Here is a 22,492-nt window from a genome sequence, read left to right as displayed (position 1 = left end):
GAATAAACGTATAAGCATTTGCCTCATTGCCTCTCTTCTTTATCTGTCAATTTCACCATCACAAGAAGTAAAACAGCCATTCTACAAACAATATTTGGTATCAGAGCATTCCTGGTGTATGCCAAAATATCAATCTTGTGAGGAGATGACTATTGGCAGCAGTGGCAAAAATGGAAACAGTGAGAAGGACGGACAAGTAACACTTCATTATCCCATGTTGAACAGGTCGAATTATAGTGCCTTAGCCTATTGTCCTAAAATATTTCTTCAGCCCATTAGCCCAAATTCTAGGTGGTCCACCTCGACCCAAGCCACTATTCCATGGAAATGGCCCAAACTGAGGCCCAACAACAAAAAACCCACTCTGACTGAGTACACAGGGCGTACTCATTTGTATGCAAAGTGTACAGGTTGCATGACTTGTACGTTGTGCGTACGGGATTGTACGCTCAACGTACTCCTCTGTTAAGACATAATCTCAAAAAGAGCTTAACCACTTAAGACCTAAAGCTCCAAACACATATATGAGTCCATTAAAGCATCTTAACCCATAAAGTCGATTACTTGGTGGCTTGCAAGCCACCAAATGGGTCCAAGCTTGGAATATGACAATCTACTTTTATGAAAATGGCCAAAACTCATGCATAAACTCTCCAAGACCTTCAAGATAACAACTTTCTGACTTAGGGACTCAAATAGCACCCAGGGTGACAACCTTAAGCCTATGAATCGATTTTGAGCAATAAAGCTTCATCCTTGGGACCAAAAAGGTCCAAAAACTCAGCATAAGAGATTTAAGCACTCATGGATTAAGTTCAAGACTTTATACCTTGAAAAGGTCTTAAATGAAGCAACAATCCCAAATCTACAACTTCTCATTTGTACCACCACCTTGCTTTGACCTCTACATCTGTGGAGAATGGATCCAAAACATCAAAATGCTCTCAAGAGGCCTTGGAGAATTACCGAGCGTTACATGACCGATGGCTATTTCAAGTTTAAAACCTCTGTTCCAGCTTTAGACATTTTGCTGGAATTTGTAATTTTCAAATAATCTTATTATTTAAGCATATTCATTAGCTTAGTATAATACCAGTAAACACTCACATAGTTTACTCACATATATTGTTCCATACAATTTCATGAATAAAATCAGTAAATGACGAAAGTTATAGTTCAACTCAAAAGTCAAACATCTTTCGTTTAATGAATCCATACTAATTCCCAACAAATTTTTGTAAACAAAAACTTGTTTATGATTTTAAGTTAGGGTAAATAGCACAAAAGACATTAAGTTTGCACTAAAATTCTCATTTGACACTATATTGTTTTTGTCTCAAATTTGACACTGTATTTTCAAAAAAAATTTACAATTCTGGCCACTTGACCAGTCAATCAAGTTACCGATGTGACATTATGATGTGTCAGTTTTGATGACGTGTCATGCTGACGTGTCAAAATTGAATTTTTTTTTCCACATGAGACACTAAGTTTTTACTTTTTTTTGGCACTAAGTTGAATTTTTTTCTTTCAATTTTGACACTCTATTTTTTGTTCCAAATCGAACATTATTTTTTTTTCCAATTTTGTTCAATGTTTATAATTTTCCATTTAAAATCCTATAAATATTTTTTTAATACATTTTAAACCGTATAGATACATTTTTTTTTCATTTAAAACCCATATTTTTGTATAAATACAAGGTTTTTTTTACATTCAAACCATAACTTTATGTATAAATATGTATTAGTTATATAAAAACCGTATTTTATATTAAATACACAACTTTAAAATGAATTTGAAGGTTTTGAGGCGTGTAGTCGATCATGGTACAGAAGTCATGTTAGTAACGTGTGAAATTTTTACATCTTATTCAAAACTTATGGTTAGTATGATTCTCATATTATAATTGATGCATATTTATGCATAACATTATCTTTTGGAAGTAAAAAAAAGACTTTGTATTTATATAAAATGTGGTTTTTAAACGAAAAAATGTATTTATATGATTAAAAATGTAATAAAAAATATATTTATGCGGTTTCAAATGAAAAATTGTCAACATTGAACAAAATTGGAAAAAATGATGTTCGATTTGGAATAAAAAAATAGAATGTCAAAATTGCAAAAATAAATAAATAAACTTAATGTCAAAATCAGAAAAAAGTGAAAAGTTAGTGTGTTTTGTGGGAAAAAAATTCAATTTTAACCCGTTCGCATGTCATCTTAACATGCCACGTCATTAAAACTAATATGTCATCATGTCACATCAACAACTTGATTGACACGTCGTCATGTCACATCAACAGGTAACCTGATTGACCAGTCAAATTATCAGAATTGTAAAAAAATTGGATAACCCAGTGTTAAATTTGATAAAAAAAAAAAAAAGCACACTGTCAAATTAGAATTTTGGAATAAACTTAATGTCTTTTATGATATTTACCTTTTAAATTATGCAAAAAATGTTCCTTCACATATTATTAACATGACCGTTTAAAAATTCATATCAAAGTTCCCACCAATTTCATCAAAACTTTCTACAAAAGTCGTTGTAATTTGACTTATTCAATTCCCACTCAAAACCCTGTGATGTTTCCTTCTCTACCCAATAGCTTCACAAAGTCTTCGCATGTGTTACAATTGGTTTTTGGACATCAAATTCCAAATTGCAAGAAATGATTTAAATGTTAGGATCAATAGCAACACAAATACAATAATGATGCAAAAAAAAATGGGAAATAGAAGGGAATACAAGTTTTACTTGTTAAGTACAATTTGCATGAAATCCACATCTGTTGCTCGGATTTTTTTGATTAAGTTCTTGATAAATTCTGACATTGTATTTGGATCTGTCAAGACATTGATGGTTTTAACTCGGTAAGATTCTAAATTTAACACAAACAGTGAATAAGCCACTCTATAAAACCAAGCTAAAACTATAACAGGGATTTTTCTTTTATGCAAGTACTAGTATGTTTTTTAAAGTATAATTACTGAATTTTGCTAAGAGAATTAATTATTGTCACTGATTTCAAAATTCGAATCAAAATAAGATGATCAAATAGAAAGCAAAAAAAAGTACCTATCAGAATGGTTCTTTGTGAATTCCTAGGCCTTCGGAGCATCACAAAAGCATATACCCTCCAAAAGAGCTATATATAATCCATATATAGTCCTGATTTTCTCTCCAGAAGAGCCCTTATGGATCTAGGGTAGAGTACTCCATCATAGATAGAGACATATATCAATCATGTCGCACTGATTTGGGACTCTAATACACTGTTATTCACACATCTACAAAGCAGGTATCTTCGTACGAGACGGTTTGTATCTCGGATGTAAAACCACAGGATTCAAGAAGGCCTCTCGACCCTGAAATACGCAGACCTTTCATAAAACAAATGTCCTGTGGAAGATGACTTATGCATGTACCTTCTACCCCTAAACTTTCTAAACGTTTTATCTTACAGATGCTGATTGGAAAATCTCGTAAAAGCTTGCACTTCCTTAGGGATAGTCTCTGTAGACATTCTAATCGGTCAAGATCCTCTGGTAATTTCTCAAGTAATGAACAATGAATCAGATCGAGCTGTTTCAAATCTTTCAACATACAAATAGAATCCGGAAGATGCTTGATCACTGAGTATGACAGATATAGCGTCTCTAAACATTCTAGTTGGCCAAGATCCTTTGGTAATGTCTTAAGTGAAGAACAATGAACAGCGAGTGTTCTCAGTTGTTTCAACATACAGATGCTATCTGGAAGATGTTCAATCTTTGCATACAACAAATATAGCGTCTCTAAACATTCTAGTTGGCCAAGATCCTCGGGCAACTTCTCAAGAAAGGAACAATCACGAAGCTCAAGAAATACCAGATGTTTCAACATACAAATGCTATCAGGAAGATGTTTAATCTTTGTATCTAACAAAGTCAGATTTTTTAAACATTCTAATCGACCAATATCCTCAGGTAACTTCTCAAGACTCCAACAATGTTTAAGTTGAAGAACTTCCAGATGTTTCAACATACAAATGCTATCCAGAAGACGTTTCATATTTGTCCTAGAAAAACTTAGCACTTCTAGACATTCTTCGTGGTCAAGTTCCTTGGGAGCCTCCGGATAGGCTTCGAGTTTAAGCTTTCTTAAACATCGTAACCCACAAATGCTTTCTGAAAGTGTCTCAAGGTTAGTGCAAGCACACAGACCTTCATAAATAAGCTTCTTAAGATTTCTAGTCACACAGTCCTTGGGATCATCAATGTAAAAGCATTCAAACTGAAACTGTCGCAAAGTATTGTCTGGGTGAAGTGGACATGTTTCAAGGGACTTGGCAATCAGATGTGACTCAGCTGAAGGATCAATCTCAAGTGATTCATCCTTTCTACTAGAAGCAACATTCCTTTTGTCAAACATAAAAGATGTAAACCTCAAACAGCGAGTTAAGTCCAAGTGGACAAGATCTTCTAGACATCCAATGGGAACATGAAGTTGTACCAAATTCTTACATTCTGTTAGATCTAAATTCATTAGATTTGGAGTCAACCCAAGGTCAAGGGTTTTCAACTTTGAATGACTAATGTTGAGGGATGTGAGCTTTTGACATTTATCGGCCATGTGAAGGTCTTCCAAATCATAACAGTGGTTAAGATTTAAATACACTAGATTCGGAGTCCACCCAATGTCAAGGGTCCTCAACTGTGAATTAGTGAGTGTCAAGGATCTGAGATTCAGACATTTACCAGGCATGTGAAGTTCTACCAAAGCATTGCACTCATTAAGATCTAACAACTCGAGATTCACACATGAATGAAGGTCAATGGTCTTCAACTTTGACTCACTGAGGTTGATGGACTTGAGATTTGGATATCCATTGAGCATGTGAAGTTGTACCAAGTGACGACATCCTCTTAGAGACAACGCCTCGAGATTTGGACTAGACCCAAGATCAAGGGTCGTCAACTTTGAATAACGGAGGTCAAGAATCTTGAGCTTGTTAAGAACCTAACATAAACAAATGAACAAGATCAATATTGGTTTAATTACAAAGCAATGGATGTATGGCATCATGTAAAACAATCAATTAACCATAATTCTACCTTTCTTTCTCCCCCTTCCCAAAGTTGTTTGATATTGCTCCATTCCATCTTAAGTGTAACAAGATTATTAGCTTGAAATGTGTTGGGTAAAGACCAGAAAGGGTACCTGGACCAATGCAGATATTGTAAAGCATTTGGAAAGTATTGGCTGACATTATCATATTTCCTTTCTTCCGCAAAATTAGATCTTGTATTCCGAGATATGTGAAGAAATCTAAGTTCCCTCATCTTTCTAAGACCCTTCATAACCATTTCAAAATTGCCTCCCATTAACTGGAATTGTATGTATCTTGTTGCTTTAGTACCCTGTAATGCAAAAGCAGTCACCATGAAACTTGTGTCATAAGAAATGCATAATAGGCTAGTTTAATAAAAATTACAAATAAACTTGACCTTACCAAGTCATTAGCCAATATATCTTTAATTTCATCATCAATCCACAATCGGCTGTGTTTCTGAGGCTTATCTGGGTGCAAACGACGAACAATATTTCTGCCCATTTCTTCAATATGGTCATGCATGCCCACAACCTCATAATATTTACCAGTAATAGTTATAAGAGATTTTTGCTCAAGAACTCTTAAACCATTTGTTGCATGAAATCCACAACTTTCAAGCGCTTCGATTACCACGGGTTTCGACCACCCTTTCAGTAAGCATGCAACATTGAGGAATATTTCTTTGTAATCTTCCTCTAGATTGATGTAGCTTAATTCCAATTTCTGAAGAGTTTCCTTTAACGGAATTGTTTTCAATCTTTCTAGTGCATCTATCCATTCACTCTTATTTTTACCACAAAGAAATGAACCCAAAACTTTTATCGTTAAGGGAAGACCAGCAGCATACCGTACAACTTGTTCCGATAGCTCTTCATACCCTTGAATTGGAATCTCTCCCCCAAATGCATACCTACTGAAGAGCCCAATCGCTTCCTTATTTGATAACAGATTGACATCAAGAATCAACTTCACCCGGTGTGCCACGAGCACCTGCTCATCTCTTGTTGTAATGATAATTCTACTTCCCGGTTTGAACCAATTAAGATCACCAGCTAACGCCTCAAGCTGGTCTATATGGTCCACATCATCTAGAACAAGAAGAGTCTTTTTATTACGCATCTTCTTCATCATGATTTTCCCATCATGCACACTACTCACATTGATGCCTTGATCAAATAAGGCATCTTTAAGGACTTGATTTTGCAACGATTTCAAACCAGACAAAGAAGTATTTGAATTTTCCCTAACATTCTCAACAAAGCTTTTAGCTTCAAACCGAAAGGATATTTGATCAAAAACCGCTCTGGCCAAAGTTGTCTTCCCAGCACCTCCCATCCCCTTGATACCGATTACACGAACATCATCAGTACCAATTTCTAAAGATGATACAGCATCCTTTACCCTGGTCTCCATGCCTATTAGTTTTTCATCAGCATTGAAATCAATGGAACGTAACTGTAGTGAAATTTCTTCAATAATTTTTTGGATAAGTTTGGCTTCATGCCTATATATTAAAGAAGATTCAGTTAGTTTGCTCAAAATCCCACGTGAACTATAATAAAATATACATGAAATAATAACATAACCATACAACATGAGATGTCTTGGATGACTAACAAACAAAATCAAGGAATATTGCAGAGATATGATAATAGAATAGTGATAACCGTGCAGACTGGAAATTAAACTAATAGATATGCTCAAATAACTTCTTTTTTCCTTAGTGTTGAATTATGGAAAAAAAAAACAGAGACCTCTTTTGTGAAATTATTAGAATATTGAAATTGGAAACTGAGTTGCAATGGACATTATTAGGAATTATTCGTAAGTTGTAAGTTTGGTTAAAATTGATAAGAAAAAAGGGTCCCGGCAGGTCAAAATCGGGTCAGGTATAACAACCGGGTCCAAACTATATCGACCAAAATTGGATCTTGTGATCAAAATTAAAGATTAATTATACAAAGATATGATGATCGATGAAGGAAGGATTACCCATTTGCAGTGTTCTTCAACTCCCATCCAGCCAGATCTGCCGCTTCTTTTAGAACCTCTTTCCATTTCCCAGCAGCTTCATCATTTTCATGTTTAGCAAAAGCTTTTCCCACTGCCCCGCTTTGATTCCGGACCTCTGTCGGTTCCACATCATAGAAGATGGGGTATGCAGTATGCTCAGTCGTCTTGTGACACTCCATTATCATCACAAGCTCATCCAAGCACCAAGCTGAAGATGCATAGTTCTTGGAGAAAACAATGATATAGAATTTTGAGTCTTTAATGGAACTGATGAGCTCATCATTGATCCTTTTCCCTTTTCTAATTGCCTCATCATCCTTGTAAGTATAAATGCCTTGCTGCTGAAGAGCATTATAAAGATGATCGATGAAATTGGTGCGTGTGTCTTCACCTCTAAAACTCAAAAATACATCATATGTAAAGCTTTTCTGAATGGATGCAATCGAAGAAGAGGCCATTGAAGGTTAAGGCTTGAAGGATCTCCTATTCAGATCTTTGTTGCGTAAAGTTTATGTGAAATTTGGACGAGGTGACTAACCCTATCAAGAAGATGGTTGTTTAGTAATGCCAACGCTGAGTGATTGAAAAAGTAGTATTCTGGAGAAGGAACTAGGAAGGCCACTTTTTTTGAACTTTATAATTTCATTCAAACAAAAACAAAAGCTATAATGATTATGTTTTCTTTTAATAAATTAGTAAAATAAAAACGTATAATGGATATAATAATTTTGTATATATTTTTTTTTATTTTAAGATAAATTAAATTAAAATTTTTATTATTAGCTATTGACTAGTGGGAAATCAAATCCCCATATGAAATCAATTACCCATTTTATATAATAAAATAAAGATGAGTGGGAAATCAAATCCCATGAGAAAGTTTAGATTACGTTTGTAAATTTTCATAATCATGGTGGGTCTTTGACAAAGACTTCGTTTATACATGGTTAAAGTTTTCTTAACGAAGTGGAAGAAAAAATAAAAGTAAGGGTGTTATGGGTATTCCGAATTTTGTTATGAGTATTTTACATTTTGTTAAAATTATACCGATACAAATTTCAATAAATAATTATAAAGGGGTATATACGAAATTCTTCCGATATAAAAATACAAAACTTATATAATTAACTTTAAAAATTAGATGTGATACCTTATCGGTGGAGATTTCTGATATTTCTTCATTTTCATAATTTTGACTTGGATTTTCATTCTAAACAAAACATATATAATTAACTATACTTAAACAAAATATCATAATATGTTGAGAGTAAAATATACCTCATCACTTCAATTCATTCATATCATAATATATAAGAATATGTCATCTCAAAAAAATGAAATTATGTATATTTACTGTTTGATATATATATATATATATATATATATATATATATATATATATATATATATATATATATATATATATATATATATATATATATATATATTATTTCAAAGTAGTTTGTCTCTTATAATTACCGGAATCACATCTACCAAAATAAATTTCAATTTACAAATTCCCCAAGCATCTTACTTATTTAGTTCATTCTCACCCCTTTTAATATGTAGGAATATCATTTCATTAAAATTATAATAACATACTAAAAAAAATCGTATGTATAGAAAAGTTATAATAAAATGGTCCATACAGATTATATATAATAATCTTGGAAAAAAATAGTGAAAAAAAACACCAAATATCTTTTAAGTTTCGCATGATGAATTATCGTTTATCGAAATATTAAACGACTTCAACATAATATACGATATGACTTTCAACATAATATACGATATATAATATACGATATGTAGGAATATCATTTCATTTATATTATAATGACATCTAATATTTTTTGGGTTTTTTTTACTAAAATATAATCAATCTTCTTCTAAAAAAAAATAATCCTTTGTTCCCGAATAGATCATTCTGGACCCGAAAACCAGCTCAAGCCCAATAATATATATATATATATATATATATATATATATATATATATATATATATATATATATATATATATATATATATATATATATAGGTCCCACACACAAAATATCTGGAATACATGTTTCGGAATTAGTAGATCCGAAGTACCATCTACCTACATTTCGGACCAAGTTTTCAGCATGGATTCGTCAAACCGAGTAAGTTCCACACTTTAACTTACTTTGCATTTGATTTTCTTAAACAAATTACGTATTTCGGAATGGTCCGGAACACGAAGAATAACTCCAGAATATCTTTTTTTTATCTTTTTGTCATTGTACGTGTATGAATGTTATGTAAGTCCTTTGTAATGTGTTACTGATTAGTTGTTTTAGTCCGAAATTAGGTATTATAGGGGTTCTGGAATGGTAATGTAGGTCCGGAATACGATGAACGTTGTCCGAAACCTAATAATCTATTCCGGAATGATGATCTGGAATACTTATAATATACAATTTTTTTTCTAAGTACTGTTTAATAACCCATATTAGTCCAAGGACGAGTTAGCGTGGATGTTGTTAAAAAAAAGGGTTTTACGAACGACGAAGTTGTATTCCATTTACAAAAGTTTTTGGAATTGCGCCCGATAAAGGTAGAATCGAAAAAAAAAATATAATTTTAATTTATTTTTATGGTAATGTATTAAAATGTTTTGGGATTTTTTTTAGCAGATAGACGACCATGTTGATATTCAAAATAAGATAAAACAAATGAACCAACAAAGGCACCCATAAAATTAAGAAAAAAATCAAAAAGTGTGTTAAAACTTAAATTGAAAGCAGATAAGATTCTGAAAGATGGCACCGGAGCAAGTGCAGACAAACCTGTTATGATAGACTAGTTGCAATTATGTTTTTTTTTTTTTTTTGTTGTGGATATGTTTTAGGAAGTGTTTATGGTTATTATTAAATACTTTTATGCACATTGGTTTTTAAATAGTATATTATGATAATTTATGTATATTCTATTTTCAGTCTCCAATATCTAGTGACTCGAAAAATCAGGATGAGTTGTCTATAGAGTATTTTATCCCATTTCTTGAAGACGAGCAATGACGTCTTTTTGATACGACTGCATTAAAAATGATTCATAATTATCAATGTGCTAAACAACGAATGGTAATACTAGAAATCTCATTAATGTCTTCACCTGAGGACCGGAGAAAAGTAGCATTGTATAACTTGCAAATGCTCCTTATTACCATGTTTGAAGATATATGACAAATTGTGAACACAATGGGCATCATCGAAGAAACATGTAGGACAACTCTAACAATAGAAGATCGAGTCGAATTGACTGATACTGGTTCCGAACTAACTGAGACTTACATGGAATTGTTTGAAAATCATATAGACACGGCTAGTTTGCATCGAATGCAAGTTCCCAGTTATCGGCCACAAGTGTAATCTAATTTTAAATATGGATATTATATGTCTTTCCAAACTGAATTTTGTGAAACGAATGGTATGATTATCTAAAATGGCAATTATCCTTCTTCATTAACATTATTACAAAAGGCATTAATACATACTTAGATTGATTTCTAAAAATCAGGAAACTGTAAGGGATATATATTTTGTTCTCGATCAATAAAATATGCTCTAATTCTAATGAAATCTGTTAGACAGTCCTATTCTGCACGCAACTTATTGATCTCCTTATTGTGTGCATGTTGATTTGTTGTGCGACTTCTTTCAGAGTCCCTTTCGTTTGCTTCTCCAGCAGCCTTCATAGCTTGGAAAACGTCATCATACATTTTATCCGAAAGTGGGAAATTTGGGCCTTTCGGAAACGAGTTATTATCTGAACAAACATAACAATCTCCTTCTCCACAATGCCAAACACCATCATGAGATGAACTCGTTCCAATTTTATTTCAACGCAGAGGATTCATGCTAGGTGCATTTTAAGGTCGAAAAACAAGTGTCCGAAATAGCCATTCCGGAAAGTTGTTGCGGGTCCGGAATGGGGTTCCGGAATAAGGGCCCGAAAGACTATCAGGAATCTATGACATTTACTGTTCAGAATGACTACACATAATGTCAAGAATCTCTGAATTTTACCGTTCGGAATGACAACTCATGTTTCAGGAATCTATAACAATTATTGTCTGGAATTAGGGTCTGAAATATCAATTCCGAAATTTGGCTCTGGAATGTGTTTCTGGAATAGTGTCAGTAACTATAACCCTAGTAAATGCCATTATATAAATGAATTCAAGCGTCCAAACACTTTTACCTTGGTTTACTACTAAAAATTCATTTCTCATAATCCAAAGAAACGGCATATTGCGATTGTAATGATGAAGGTATTATAAGGACATTAACTACTAGAAATTTCCCTGGACGAATTTTTTATGATTATCCTAAAGAGGTATGTCGGTTATCCTTTTATTATTTTTCTTTGAATTAATATTAATTTACACAATATACGTCATGTGTTTGATCTTAGATTTTCAGGGACCACAGTCTGGGTTTATCTGTTGAGTTGAAAAAGCAAAAGACAATAATTTGGTGATAGTCAGTGATCGAAGAAGAATCTTGAAACCCAAAATATGCACTTGAAGATAGTGTTAATTTGTACTTGGATTTTCTTTTTTGGAATCATTGTGTATAAGTTGTAAGCTCTATGTTCATCAACTAAGTTTCCATTTTGTAATGCTTATTAATCTTTTTAATATGTAATGTTTTCTTGTTTGTTAGTATTACTATGGTACTTATAAATTATGTTTTTTTCTATCTTTGGAATATGTAAGAAATATTAGGACAATAATAATAGTTTTTATTACACAATGCAAATCAATTACAAACATAAATAATTGTAATTACATTGGCAATAAAGATGTAATCAAAGGGTATGGTATTTCCCATTCATTTGGAGGGGGAAGAGGGTGCACGGTTTGTGTCTGGTAGGCAGTCTGAAATATTTCATCCCGGTAATATATCTGAACCATAAGGTAATTCATGGATGTTCGAATGACGTGATGTCATAATAGCATGACCACAAGCTATACCCAAACAACGCCATTTCCCACATGAACATGTATGACAGTTCAGATCAACAACATAATTTTTTTAAAATCAAAAACTCGATAAATGTCGGATGGGAGCGGAGACAAGATCTCTGGCGGGATCTTTGTTGCTTGCCACCGAACAGACTTTTGCATCCTTTTATGAAGAACCATGTCAGAATACGGGGTGAGTACGGTAGTCAAACTCGATGAAAAGTAAATATGATCGAATAAGGTTCTTGTAAAAGTATTCAAATAAATTTAATATTTCATCTGGTATTTTACCTGCCATAAATTTGCTTTCATCGAAAGCCCGTTGAATGTAGCCACGAATTGTCTCGGTAAGCATTATTATCGGTACATTTTGTTGATTTACCAATAACACAAAAAAATTCGAGAAAATCAACATTGACTACATTCCAACAGATGTTAGGAAAATAGGCTATTGCATGTTGGCCGTTTCGCATTTCCAATGTTGGCAAGCATTTAACGAGCATCATGGGTCAGCCGACAAAAATTTTCTTCAAAATCAAACATAGTATATGAGTTAGATGTCATCTAGAACAAAGTTTGTAATGTTCTGCCAGAGACGGCTCTTATACGCATATACTTGAATACACTTTTAGAAGTATACCCATGATAAAAATAAGGAAAGACATGTTCTATGCAAGAACTAACGACATCGTCCATATATTTTATGAACGATACTTCCCTACCTTGTCTTAAAGCTTCTCTTAACCTCATAAGGAACCAGGTACAATAGTAGAGATTATTTTCCACGGCCAGACCAAATGCTATAGGGAGGGTCTGGTTGTTCCTGTTGATAGCAACCGCTACAAACATTGTTTTTAGGTAATCCACTCTAAGAGGGATACTACCTATGAAGATGACATGTAAGAAGAAACATATAAATGCTTGGATCTGTATTTTTTTGGGAACAAAAAATGAATTAATTTAGATGTAGAAACATTATATATTTAAAAGAAATAATAGAAAAGTGCAAAAAAAATATAACACACATATAATAGCCACAAAACAAGCTTCGAAACGATCCATCAAATCAGTTTTAATATGAGTATAAGTTTCCATGTTGGTTCGCCTAAGGTTGTGAAGGTAAACACGTAGGTTGTTAAATCTTTTTTCGTGTTGACTTTTTGAGAAACTCATTTTAATGTAGTATTATAAGAGATAATATATATATATATATATATATATATATATATATATATATATATATATATATATAGAGAGAGAGAGAGAGAGATAGAGAGGTTCAGGTATTTTATCTAATTATTGTGTGATTGTATTCATAAATGTGGGCCAATCAAAATTAAATAAAAAATTAAATAATTAAATAAATAAACAAGTGTATTTTAGTAATTTGATAAATAGCTTCCACAAATAGTCCCTATAATCATGCTAGCATTCACTTTTAACCTAATTTTTTTTCTTATATACAGACGAATGGAATATAGTGAGAGGGAAACACGAATGCAATAAGGGGGTGCAAAGGGTCGCATTTGGTTGATCGATTGGTGAGGAGTCACTGTTATGGTCGTCGGTAACATAAACAAATGGAGAGTTCCATCAACCAACGCCCAAAGAAGATTGACACCACCGTCATTTGTTGTTGTCGCCGCCACCATCGTTTGTTGTTGCCGCCGATCTCCAGCCGCCATTCGTTGTTATGGCCGTCGGTAAAACATCTCCACCCTCAAATTTTTGTTTATTTGTATCATCCTTCGATTGAAGACTCGAACGATTCCCATTGAATTTTTTTGGGGGCTCAGTCAACCTTCGAATTTGATTGCAATCAGGGAAGAAGACAGAGTACTGTGCAAACATTAATCCCTTTTATTTAAATCTAACCCTCAAATATGATGTAATTGTGTATTTGTTCCAAATCTTGATATCTCCTTTGAAGTTTCTTCAATGAGGCAGTAGGTCCACTTTTTACAATCTGAGATTCCTAGAATTCTTTGAGAGATGTTGTTAGATCTTTATTTTCTTGTTCTAAATACACCATTTTATAACTCATCTCTTTGGATTGGGAATCGTTTGTGGCTAAAGATTCTTAATTCAGATTAAGTTCTTATTTCCACAACCTTGGTGGTTGATTTTGATTTTGATTGAAATCACTTTATTCCACCTGATTTAAACTTTTTTTCTGCATTTGATCGATACGATTAGGTTCTTATTTAGTCCCATGTGTTTCATTTGTTTGGCTTTTGTGTTTCAGTTGTATCATTGTATGGTTGATGATTGCGTTTGATTTACAATATAATTGAATAATACCCACTGATTCATCTGTATAGTAGCAGCGAAACCTAGCTCTAGTATCACCCTCCAGCAACGGCGCCCACCTTTGAGAGCCTCTCGGTATGTTTGAACTCATAAAACCAATCTTATATTCTCCGAATTTCTGCAATCGCACGTAGATAAAAGGGAAAAAATGTTTTTTGGGTTTTGTATGGCTCGTTGTGATTAGGAAAAAACAATTGTGTTGAATTTCTTAATGCTAAAATTTAAAAGAAAAAAAAAACATATTTTCTATGTTTTTGTTTCTTGTTCCTACTGCCGCCAGGTTCTCTTTATTCCATTTATTCTACTAGATTAATGCTTTATGAGTTTGATATTCTTATTATTTTTTCAAATTTATATCTAATTGACAAACTTTAAGTTATGGGAAGATAGAGTGACAAACTAAATGACTTCAAACAGAATATATATTTTATATAATTGTTATTGTTTATTCTTCAGTAAACAAAAGTAGTTACTCCTCCTCCAAGGATTTGTGTATGTTGTTTTAATTAGATTGCTTGTGTTAAGTTTGGATGGTTGGTCATCTGTAAGAGGCGTCCAAGTTGTCACAAATTTTACTCCTCCTTTTTGTGTATGATTCATATAAATGTCAATCAACTTATGAAACTACTTTCTAGTAATCCCTTAGTGGTTTGTGTATTTTATACAATTCCAATTCTATCGGAATGGAAACACGTATTCTAATTCTGTTTGAATGGAATATGGATATTTTCTCATTGATTATACATGTTCTACAATTTTTGGTTATTTATTTTGATGCAATTAACAAGTCCGCATATTTTTCCAACAGAATATAGTTTTTTATTTATCATTTGCTAATGCGTTCTTGGATACTAAACTACAATTGGATTGTTTTCATAAAAGTTGATGCTTGAAGAACGGACAACAGAATTGAAAGTGTTTCTTAGCAACATTATTCTTTTAGAATGAATTAGTGTATTTGTTAGATTTTGATGTTTTCTTCCCGATTTGAAAGTTTTTTAGTTTTATTCTTTAACAATAAATGTAATTCTTATTGTTACATGTATTCTATAAGAATTAATGTAATTTTTGTTTTAATTCTTCAATTGCTGGTTCGAGAATTTTTTATTCTACAAGAAATTTTTAAAGTCATAATCAAAAAATATGTTCAAGAATATTTTTATTGTTTTATGGTTCTAGAATATTTTTATTTTTGAACATACTCAAACATATTCTGTCAGAATGTCCGGATTATAAACCTTATAATTCGTAAAATCGGATTTTTAAAATTAATAGAATCTATGGTCCCTTAAAATATGCAAATTTCCTTTATTAAATCTATATTAGTTGACTAAAATACCCTTCTAGTTAAATTAGATGGTATTCTTCAATTGTATTTAATTTAATAATATGTATTAATCACTTTCTTAAAATAAATAAACTGATTGACCCACATTTATGCATATAATAACACAATAATTACTTTAAATATAATAACCTAAGCCTATATATATATATATATATATATATATATATATATATATATATATATATATATATATATATATATATATATATATATATATAGGGTGAGGTTCAATAGAGAACCATAATTAACCAAGGAACCAATCGTGAGCATCAGAAATCATAACGATCAACGGCCAATAAAATAGATGTACACTTTTACATTGGATGCACACACACCGGATTATACCAAAAAATTCACCATTTACAAAAAAAAAAAAAAAAAACCCACCATTTTTTTCGTTTAAAAATTTTTTTAGGCCATGTTTTTTATCAAAAAAAAAACCGAATATACCGTTGTTCATGATTTTTTGTCCTCTTTCCATAGAGATCCATGATGATATATAAAAAACGAACTTTTTTTTTTTCGAAAAAAACTCACTTTATTTTCTTTAATGAAAAAAGTTAAGGTCTATTTTTTATAGAAAAAAATTAATAAATATATCAAAATTCATATTTTTTATACTTTTTAAACATAGATTCATATTCATGTAAATAAAAAAAAAAAATGATATTTCAGTTTAGATTCACATTGTGAACTTGTTCAGATTCATATTGTAAACATGTTCAGATTCACATTGTGAACCTCCTCAGATTCACAGTGTGTATAATAATAAATCAGATTCACGGTGTGAATCTGAACTGATCGGAGCTTTTTCACATTGTGAATGTTAAATTTTGAAATATTTACAGTTTAGATTTACAATGTGAATCTACACTGATCGAGGGTTTTTTTTTGTGAACCTTCTCAGATTCACAATATGAATCTGAACTGTTCTAGATTTTTCATATTGTGAATGTTAAAAATTGAAATATTTACAGTTTAGATTCACAGTGTGAATCTACACTGTTCGAGGTTTTTTTTAATCGGTGTTGATATTTATTAATAGAGTACAAAAAATTAATATTTTTGGTATAATTATTTTTTTTTTATAAAAAAAGCTTAAATATTGAAAAAAAAAATAAGAAAATTAAGTGGGTTTTTTCGAAAAAAAAAAAAAAATTTATATATCATCATGGATCTCTATGGAAAGAGGACAAAAAATCGTGAACAACAGTATATTCGAATTTTTTTTTCGATAAAAAACTTGGCCTAAAAAAATTTTAAATGAAAAAAAGGAAGTGAGTTTTGTTATAATCTGGTACATTTGCATCCATTATAAAAATTTACAACCCTTCCTTTTGCCTTTGATTGCTTTAAATTCCGACGCTTTGGATTGATTCCTTGGTTCCTTGAATAATATTGGTTCTCTATTGAACTTTTCCTATATATATATATATATATATATATATATATATATATATATATATATATATATATATATATATATATATATATATATATATATATATATATATATATATATATATATATATATATAGGGTTAGGTTCATTTGAGACCACTTATATTTTGTGAGACCGTGAGACGCATTTGTTTATTTATTTTTTATTTTTTTTATTTTTTTTTATTTTTTTTTAGTTAATTCATGTTCCGAAAATAATATTTAAAAAAAGAATTTTTTGATTTTTCCATTTATTTTGCATTTTAAAATTATTTTTAGAATATGTACAGTGTAATATTCTATTTAGAATATTTCACGTATTTTTCAAAAAAAATAGAATTTTTTTTTAATTTTTTAAAATTTTTTTTTTAGTTAATTAAGTTCCGAAAATAATATTTAAAAAAAGAATTTTTAGATTTTTCCATTTATTTTGCATTTTAAAATTATTTTTTAGAATATGTCAGTGAAATATTCTATTTAGAATATTTCACGTATTTTTCAAAAAAAAAAACGGATTTTTTTTATTTTTTTTATATTTGTTTTATATTTTTTTTAGTTAATTCAAGTTCCGAAAATAACATTTAAAATTTTTTTTTTTGGATTTTTCCATTTATTTTGCATTTTAAAATTATTTTTAGATTTGGTCTCACGGTCTCACAAAATTAGAATGGTCTCAAATGAACCTGAACCTATATATATATATATATATATATATATATATATATATATATATATATATATATATATATATATATATATATATATATATATATATATATATATATATATATATATATATATATAAATAAGTCTCACCTTATGAAGAGTAAAGTTGGTGGCTTTTTGGCATATTTGGTCCAGATGTTTACATATTTTCGTATTTTATCCTTCTGTTTTTAGGATTTTTCGTTTTACTCCTCATTTTTTTTCGTTTTCTACCCTCACTATTATTATTATTATTATTATTATATTAATTCAATCCCTCTACCACTAACATGGAGTTTGGCTGTTGCTTACAGATTTTGTAATGCAATCAGATTAGGATTGGTGTCCCCTTCTTCCAAACTGCTTCTAGTTCCCGTTATCTTCCCGATTGTTCTAATTTTTAACCTGATTTCTTCTGCTTCATGTACCTTCATTTCTCACTATTCTCCCAACCAATCATCAGGTGCTCAGAAAGTCACAGAAGGTTCCTATCGATCTACTGACACCGGTTCTCATCTTTGCTCTGCTTCTCTACATGCTCCGTTGATGAGTTCGTCAGCATCTGCACACCTTCTCTCAGGAGGACGCGATGGAAAACTGGTGTATAGGCAGACATCTCTACTTCTCTTTGTCGATGATTCTCACAAAATCAGTCCCCTTTTCGCGTTTGATGTTCTTCCCTCTAATTTGAAATTGACGATGCTTCACATAAGATATTCTTCTGCTACTATCAGTGGTGTCCAAGACAGGCCTAAAATTGGTCTACAAGTAGAATTGAAGATGTCTGTTTATCTGAAGGAAGAAGGAATCAAAATTTTAGGGAAATCGAATAAATTATTCAACATCAGCAAATAGAGAGAACGAGGAATTTGCCTTCAATTGCCCTGTACGTAACTAATCTCCATTTTTTGGATTTATAGAGTAATTGTCGACTATTTTAAATTTAATATTGATTTTTATTGGATTCACAGGAAACTAAAAACATCTGTCAAGCATACATGCGATGATGAAGAACCTCAGATGGTGCACACATATTTTTCTCACTCTTTCTTTCTTTTTATGCTTTTGCTTATTATTGGTTTTATCTATGATATGAGGTACGAAATAAGAATCTCCAAGAGAACATTATATCTCTAATTTTCAGTTCATATGTTCTTTACTTCTTATATTGACTGTGTTTGTGTTAACTCTTCTTAGTCTTTACTTGCAGTTGGATAAACAAAAGGAATGGACAACGGAAGAACCACGGGTGGTTTAATGTAAATAGTTATGCATAAGACAAGTTATTAAAAGCATTAACTCAACCTCTAATGTGTAAAATGATGATAATTCCCTTGGTGTTTGGATCAGATGTGGTAAGAAATCAGTAAAAGTTACAAGTCTATGTTGGTTATAACAAAATTGAATGATTTGATTTGAGGGGATTAAAGAGAAAGTAGGAAGAATGTTCGCACAGATGTGTGAAGATTTTGTGAATCCTTTCCAAATAAATATGGAAGAGGTATGAAAATGATTCATACATACATACATACATATTTGATTTGGTTTTATAATAAATCCAGTAAGAATTTGTTTTTATTATTCCAGGAGGACTGCTGCTTCACAATGAGTGGTTGAGTACTGGATGTTTACCCAACACCTCTCCACAGATGTTCAACAACCTATGATTTTTGTAGCTTACTACCAAGATGTCACTGTTATTTTGGATAAGGTATATCTTTAGGTATTTTCTGTGATCTTCTATTGATTTTCGTGTTGTTTCTACTGTGCACTTGATTATGAAGTTATAAGCACATATTTGTGGATTATTCCTTCAACAAAAAATTCAGAAAACAATCAACTCACTTTTTAGGAACATCTTAACCAAAACAATTTATTATTTGATTAGTCAGAAGGATTATATGTCATTTTTTATAGATTGTGTACAATTGGTAAAAGTGTGTCAAGTTTTAACCTTAAAAAATGCACATACATCCATATTATTTTTTGTATAACATTTTCGTTATTTTCTATAGCTCATAATCATCAATCTGTCAAGAATGAATCTTATTTTCAGTAATGCCCACATATATCATATTACTTCTCATTTTTTTAGTGAAGTTTTCTTTCTTGCGGTATACAAGAAGTATTTAATACATGCTAGATTATGTTTAACTTTTTAACGACTCGTTGTTAAATGATATTAGGATGTTAAAAAAACTAGCAAGATTGGACCCACAAATGTTTGAAGATTGGCAAATAAATTGGAAGAGGCAAGGTATATATATTATTGATGTTGTGGATATAAAATGAGTTTTAATTTGTTATTTAAATGGGATATGATGATAATGGGTTTCCTTTGTCTAAGAAGAAATGATGCCTCACACTTACTAACTGAGCAAGATCTTTAACATATAACCTACCCACAACAAAATGGGTTGCGAAACCGAACTTTTAAGCCTTCAATCGGTTTATTTTATCCATTTTGTAGTAGTAATTACAAATTTTTGTTTTCCTTATTTTTATAGATATAAGGAGGCTCTCAATGAGGAAATTTTAAACTGGGTATGCTATAGAAACCATGTTTGACGGAAGCAAACAAAGGATTGAACATTAGTTTGTGGAGGTAAGTCAAACCTCATGTACTGTTCTTTTACTTACTTTAGTTGTATTTATGAAATTTACAGTTTGATTAACACTTTTTTGTATTTCATTTTGGTTGAGGAGTGATGGAATAAGTATTTTTGCATAAACAATGTTGTAGTTTGGGGATTATAAATGCAACATCTGTTTTTTTTTCTTTCGAGTATATGAACTGTTTCAACAAAATGACCATTTTACCCCTTTTTTCATCTATGTTTCCTTAATATTTCATCGAATTCATGTAATCTTGATTTCTGTAATTGTGAAGGATAGAAGAAAAAGAATAACACTAAAGGCGTAAAATCCAACTTTTGGACTTATATACCATTTTGTTGAATAGCTATAACAGAGCCAAACAAAAGTATATTTTGTAATCTTAATTATACATTATTAAATGAATTGTAATATAAACGGTGATACATGACATTTTATTCAAACTTTTGTTTATTTTATACATACATGTTTGAAAAAACATTCCTCTGCTCCCATGCAATGCGGTGTTGTTTTTTTTTCAGGTAAAAGTGGTTGTAGCATCAACCTAAGTTTTTGAATCATGGTAAGACAAAAATAGAAGTTCAGACCAAAATAACCCTATAAATGGATGATTTGGTATCACTGACAACTCAATTTCTATTTAGATATTTCTAAAAGTCTTACCATTTACAATAGTGAAAACCGCTTGCATAACATTGCTACACTTAGATAGAGTTTTGAAAGTACACTGCTATAACCATAATAGAAAAAACTTAAAGTAGGACGCTATAATAAAAAATCAATAAAAGGAGGCTGCTATTTTGCACCTTTTGATTTTATACTAGTACTGCTTATTTTTGAATTTATTATCAAATTATGCATGCAGAAATTGGTAAGAAATCCAATTTGTTTCATAAAGTTGTAAAAGGTGCCACTCTAATTTTTTTAGAAAGACAATTACATTCATAAGTCATAACACTAACTGAATATCATAAACTTTATAATACTACCATATGCAGTTAAGATAATGGAATGGCTAATTAATATTACGACCAAAAGTAATAACCTCCATGTAAGCTCATTAAAATCTCCAAGACGGACAACTACACTGCAACATACACCGGTGAGAATTTAAACTTTCTACCCTCACTATTTATAGACAAAATGCAAGCTTTTCTATTTTTTTTTTTTTTTGCCTTATTGACTGTAAAAGTCAAATCTGTCCCTAACTCCGGAACATATTACTAGCATTTATGAAGGCCCTCCGCCAACCTACAGTGCAAAACTTTTTGATTTTTGGTAGGCTAAAGATGGACCGATTGAGGTTAGAAGGCATGTGTCTACACGTTATGGGTACCCAAGGTTATTTCGGCGATGTATTGACAAAAATCGTTCATTTGTAAGGGTGCCAGTTGGGTATCTTCAACATCTTCATGTATTTAGCATATATCTATCTATATTAAGTGCTTTATATGTTAAGCTCATTAACTTAAAAACAAAAGATTCATTTGTTTTTGTATATGTATTTATGGAATTTTTCATGATATGTAATTTTTTCCATTATTTGTAGTATATATTATAATGTCGTTAACTTTATGACAAATATCACTCTTCTGCAAAACTGGTAAATGAAAGTTGGAATTCAAATCCCTTTGATTTTGTGTGACTGAAAATTTTGAGACGGTAGCTTTCCGGTCAAAATTTCACACCTGGCATCAATCAACCGAGGTGGCAGTCTCTACTTTCAGAGTTCGTTTATTGGGATATTGTAATCTTGGAGTTATTAGTGTTGTATTGTATCTACAACCGGCGGCATACTACAATATATTTGACTATTATGTATTTGTAAATGGGCGAATTGTAGACAATCGCAACATACTTTACTGCGTAGCTACCAAATGAAGCAATGCGCTATACTTTCACACAAAAAAGACACCTTCCAACCCCTGCAATGCGGGGAACACCTTTCTAGTTACGAATTACTTGATC

The 22,492-nt window shown here is 31.3% G+C and overlaps 1 protein-coding gene and 1 long non-coding RNA gene across 9 annotated transcripts; one reads left to right on the top strand and one right to left on the bottom strand.

The window, feature by feature from the left end:
• Positions 1 to 2,427: 2,427 nt before the first annotated feature.
• Positions 2,428 to 7,707, bottom strand: LOC145073220 (TMV resistance protein N-like). Of its 2 annotated transcripts, XM_079019781.1 has the most exons (6): positions 7,095 to 7,707; positions 5,502 to 6,606; positions 5,104 to 5,409; positions 3,086 to 5,008; positions 2,765 to 2,852; positions 2,428 to 2,626 (listed from the first exon to the last, which is right to left on the bottom strand). In XM_079019781.1, the coding sequence occupies exons 1-4, from the start codon at positions 7,571 to 7,573 to the stop codon at positions 3,290 to 3,292; spliced, it is 3,609 nt and encodes a 1,202-aa protein (XP_078875907.1). In that variant the 5' UTR covers positions 7,574 to 7,707; the 3' UTR covers positions 2,428 to 2,626; positions 2,765 to 2,852; positions 3,086 to 3,289. The 2 variants fall into 2 exon arrangements, with proteins under 2 accessions (XP_078875907.1, XP_078875906.1); XM_079019780.1 differs by having other exon boundaries at positions 2,428 to 2,852.
• Positions 7,708 to 18,199: 10,492 nt separating this feature from the next.
• LOC145073482 (uncharacterized) lies at positions 18,200 to 22,075 on the top strand. Of its 7 annotated transcripts, none has more exons than XR_013691386.1 (7): positions 18,200 to 18,794; positions 18,880 to 18,931; positions 19,119 to 19,167; positions 19,259 to 19,409; positions 19,496 to 19,619; positions 20,095 to 20,165; positions 20,416 to 22,075. It is a non-coding gene; the product is annotated as an uncharacterized LOC145073482 (long non-coding RNA). The 7 variants fall into 7 exon arrangements; XR_013691390.1 differs by having other exon boundaries at positions 19,119 to 19,409; positions 20,416 to 20,513; positions 21,523 to 22,075; XR_013691388.1 differs by having other exon boundaries at positions 19,119 to 19,409; positions 20,416 to 20,513; positions 21,046 to 22,075.
• Positions 22,076 to 22,492: the final 417 nt, after the last annotated feature.

This window comes from Lactuca serriola, chromosome 9 (genome assembly GCF_051521515.1).
Source record: "Lactuca serriola cultivar US96UC23 chromosome 9, Lser_US96UC23_V15, whole genome shotgun sequence".
NCBI classification, from domain to species: Eukaryota; Viridiplantae; Streptophyta; class Magnoliopsida; order Asterales; family Asteraceae; genus Lactuca; species Lactuca serriola.
This window is presented reverse-complemented; position numbering and strand designations above follow the sequence as displayed.

Bases quoted from the DNA above. Each gene is read 5' to 3' on its own strand.
- LOC145073220 (XM_079019780.1), bottom strand. From the start codon at position 7,573: ATGGCCTCTTCTTCGATTGCATCCATTCAGAAAAGCTTTACATATGAT. The intron at 6,607-7,094 runs GTAATCCTTCCT...TTTAATATATAG, and splicing joins TTGAAGAACACTGCAAATGG to GCATGAAGCCAAACTTATCC. The intron at 5,410-5,501 runs GTAAGGTCAAGT...TTTGCATTACAG, and splicing joins ATATATTGGCTAATGACTTG to GGTACTAAAGCAACAAGATA.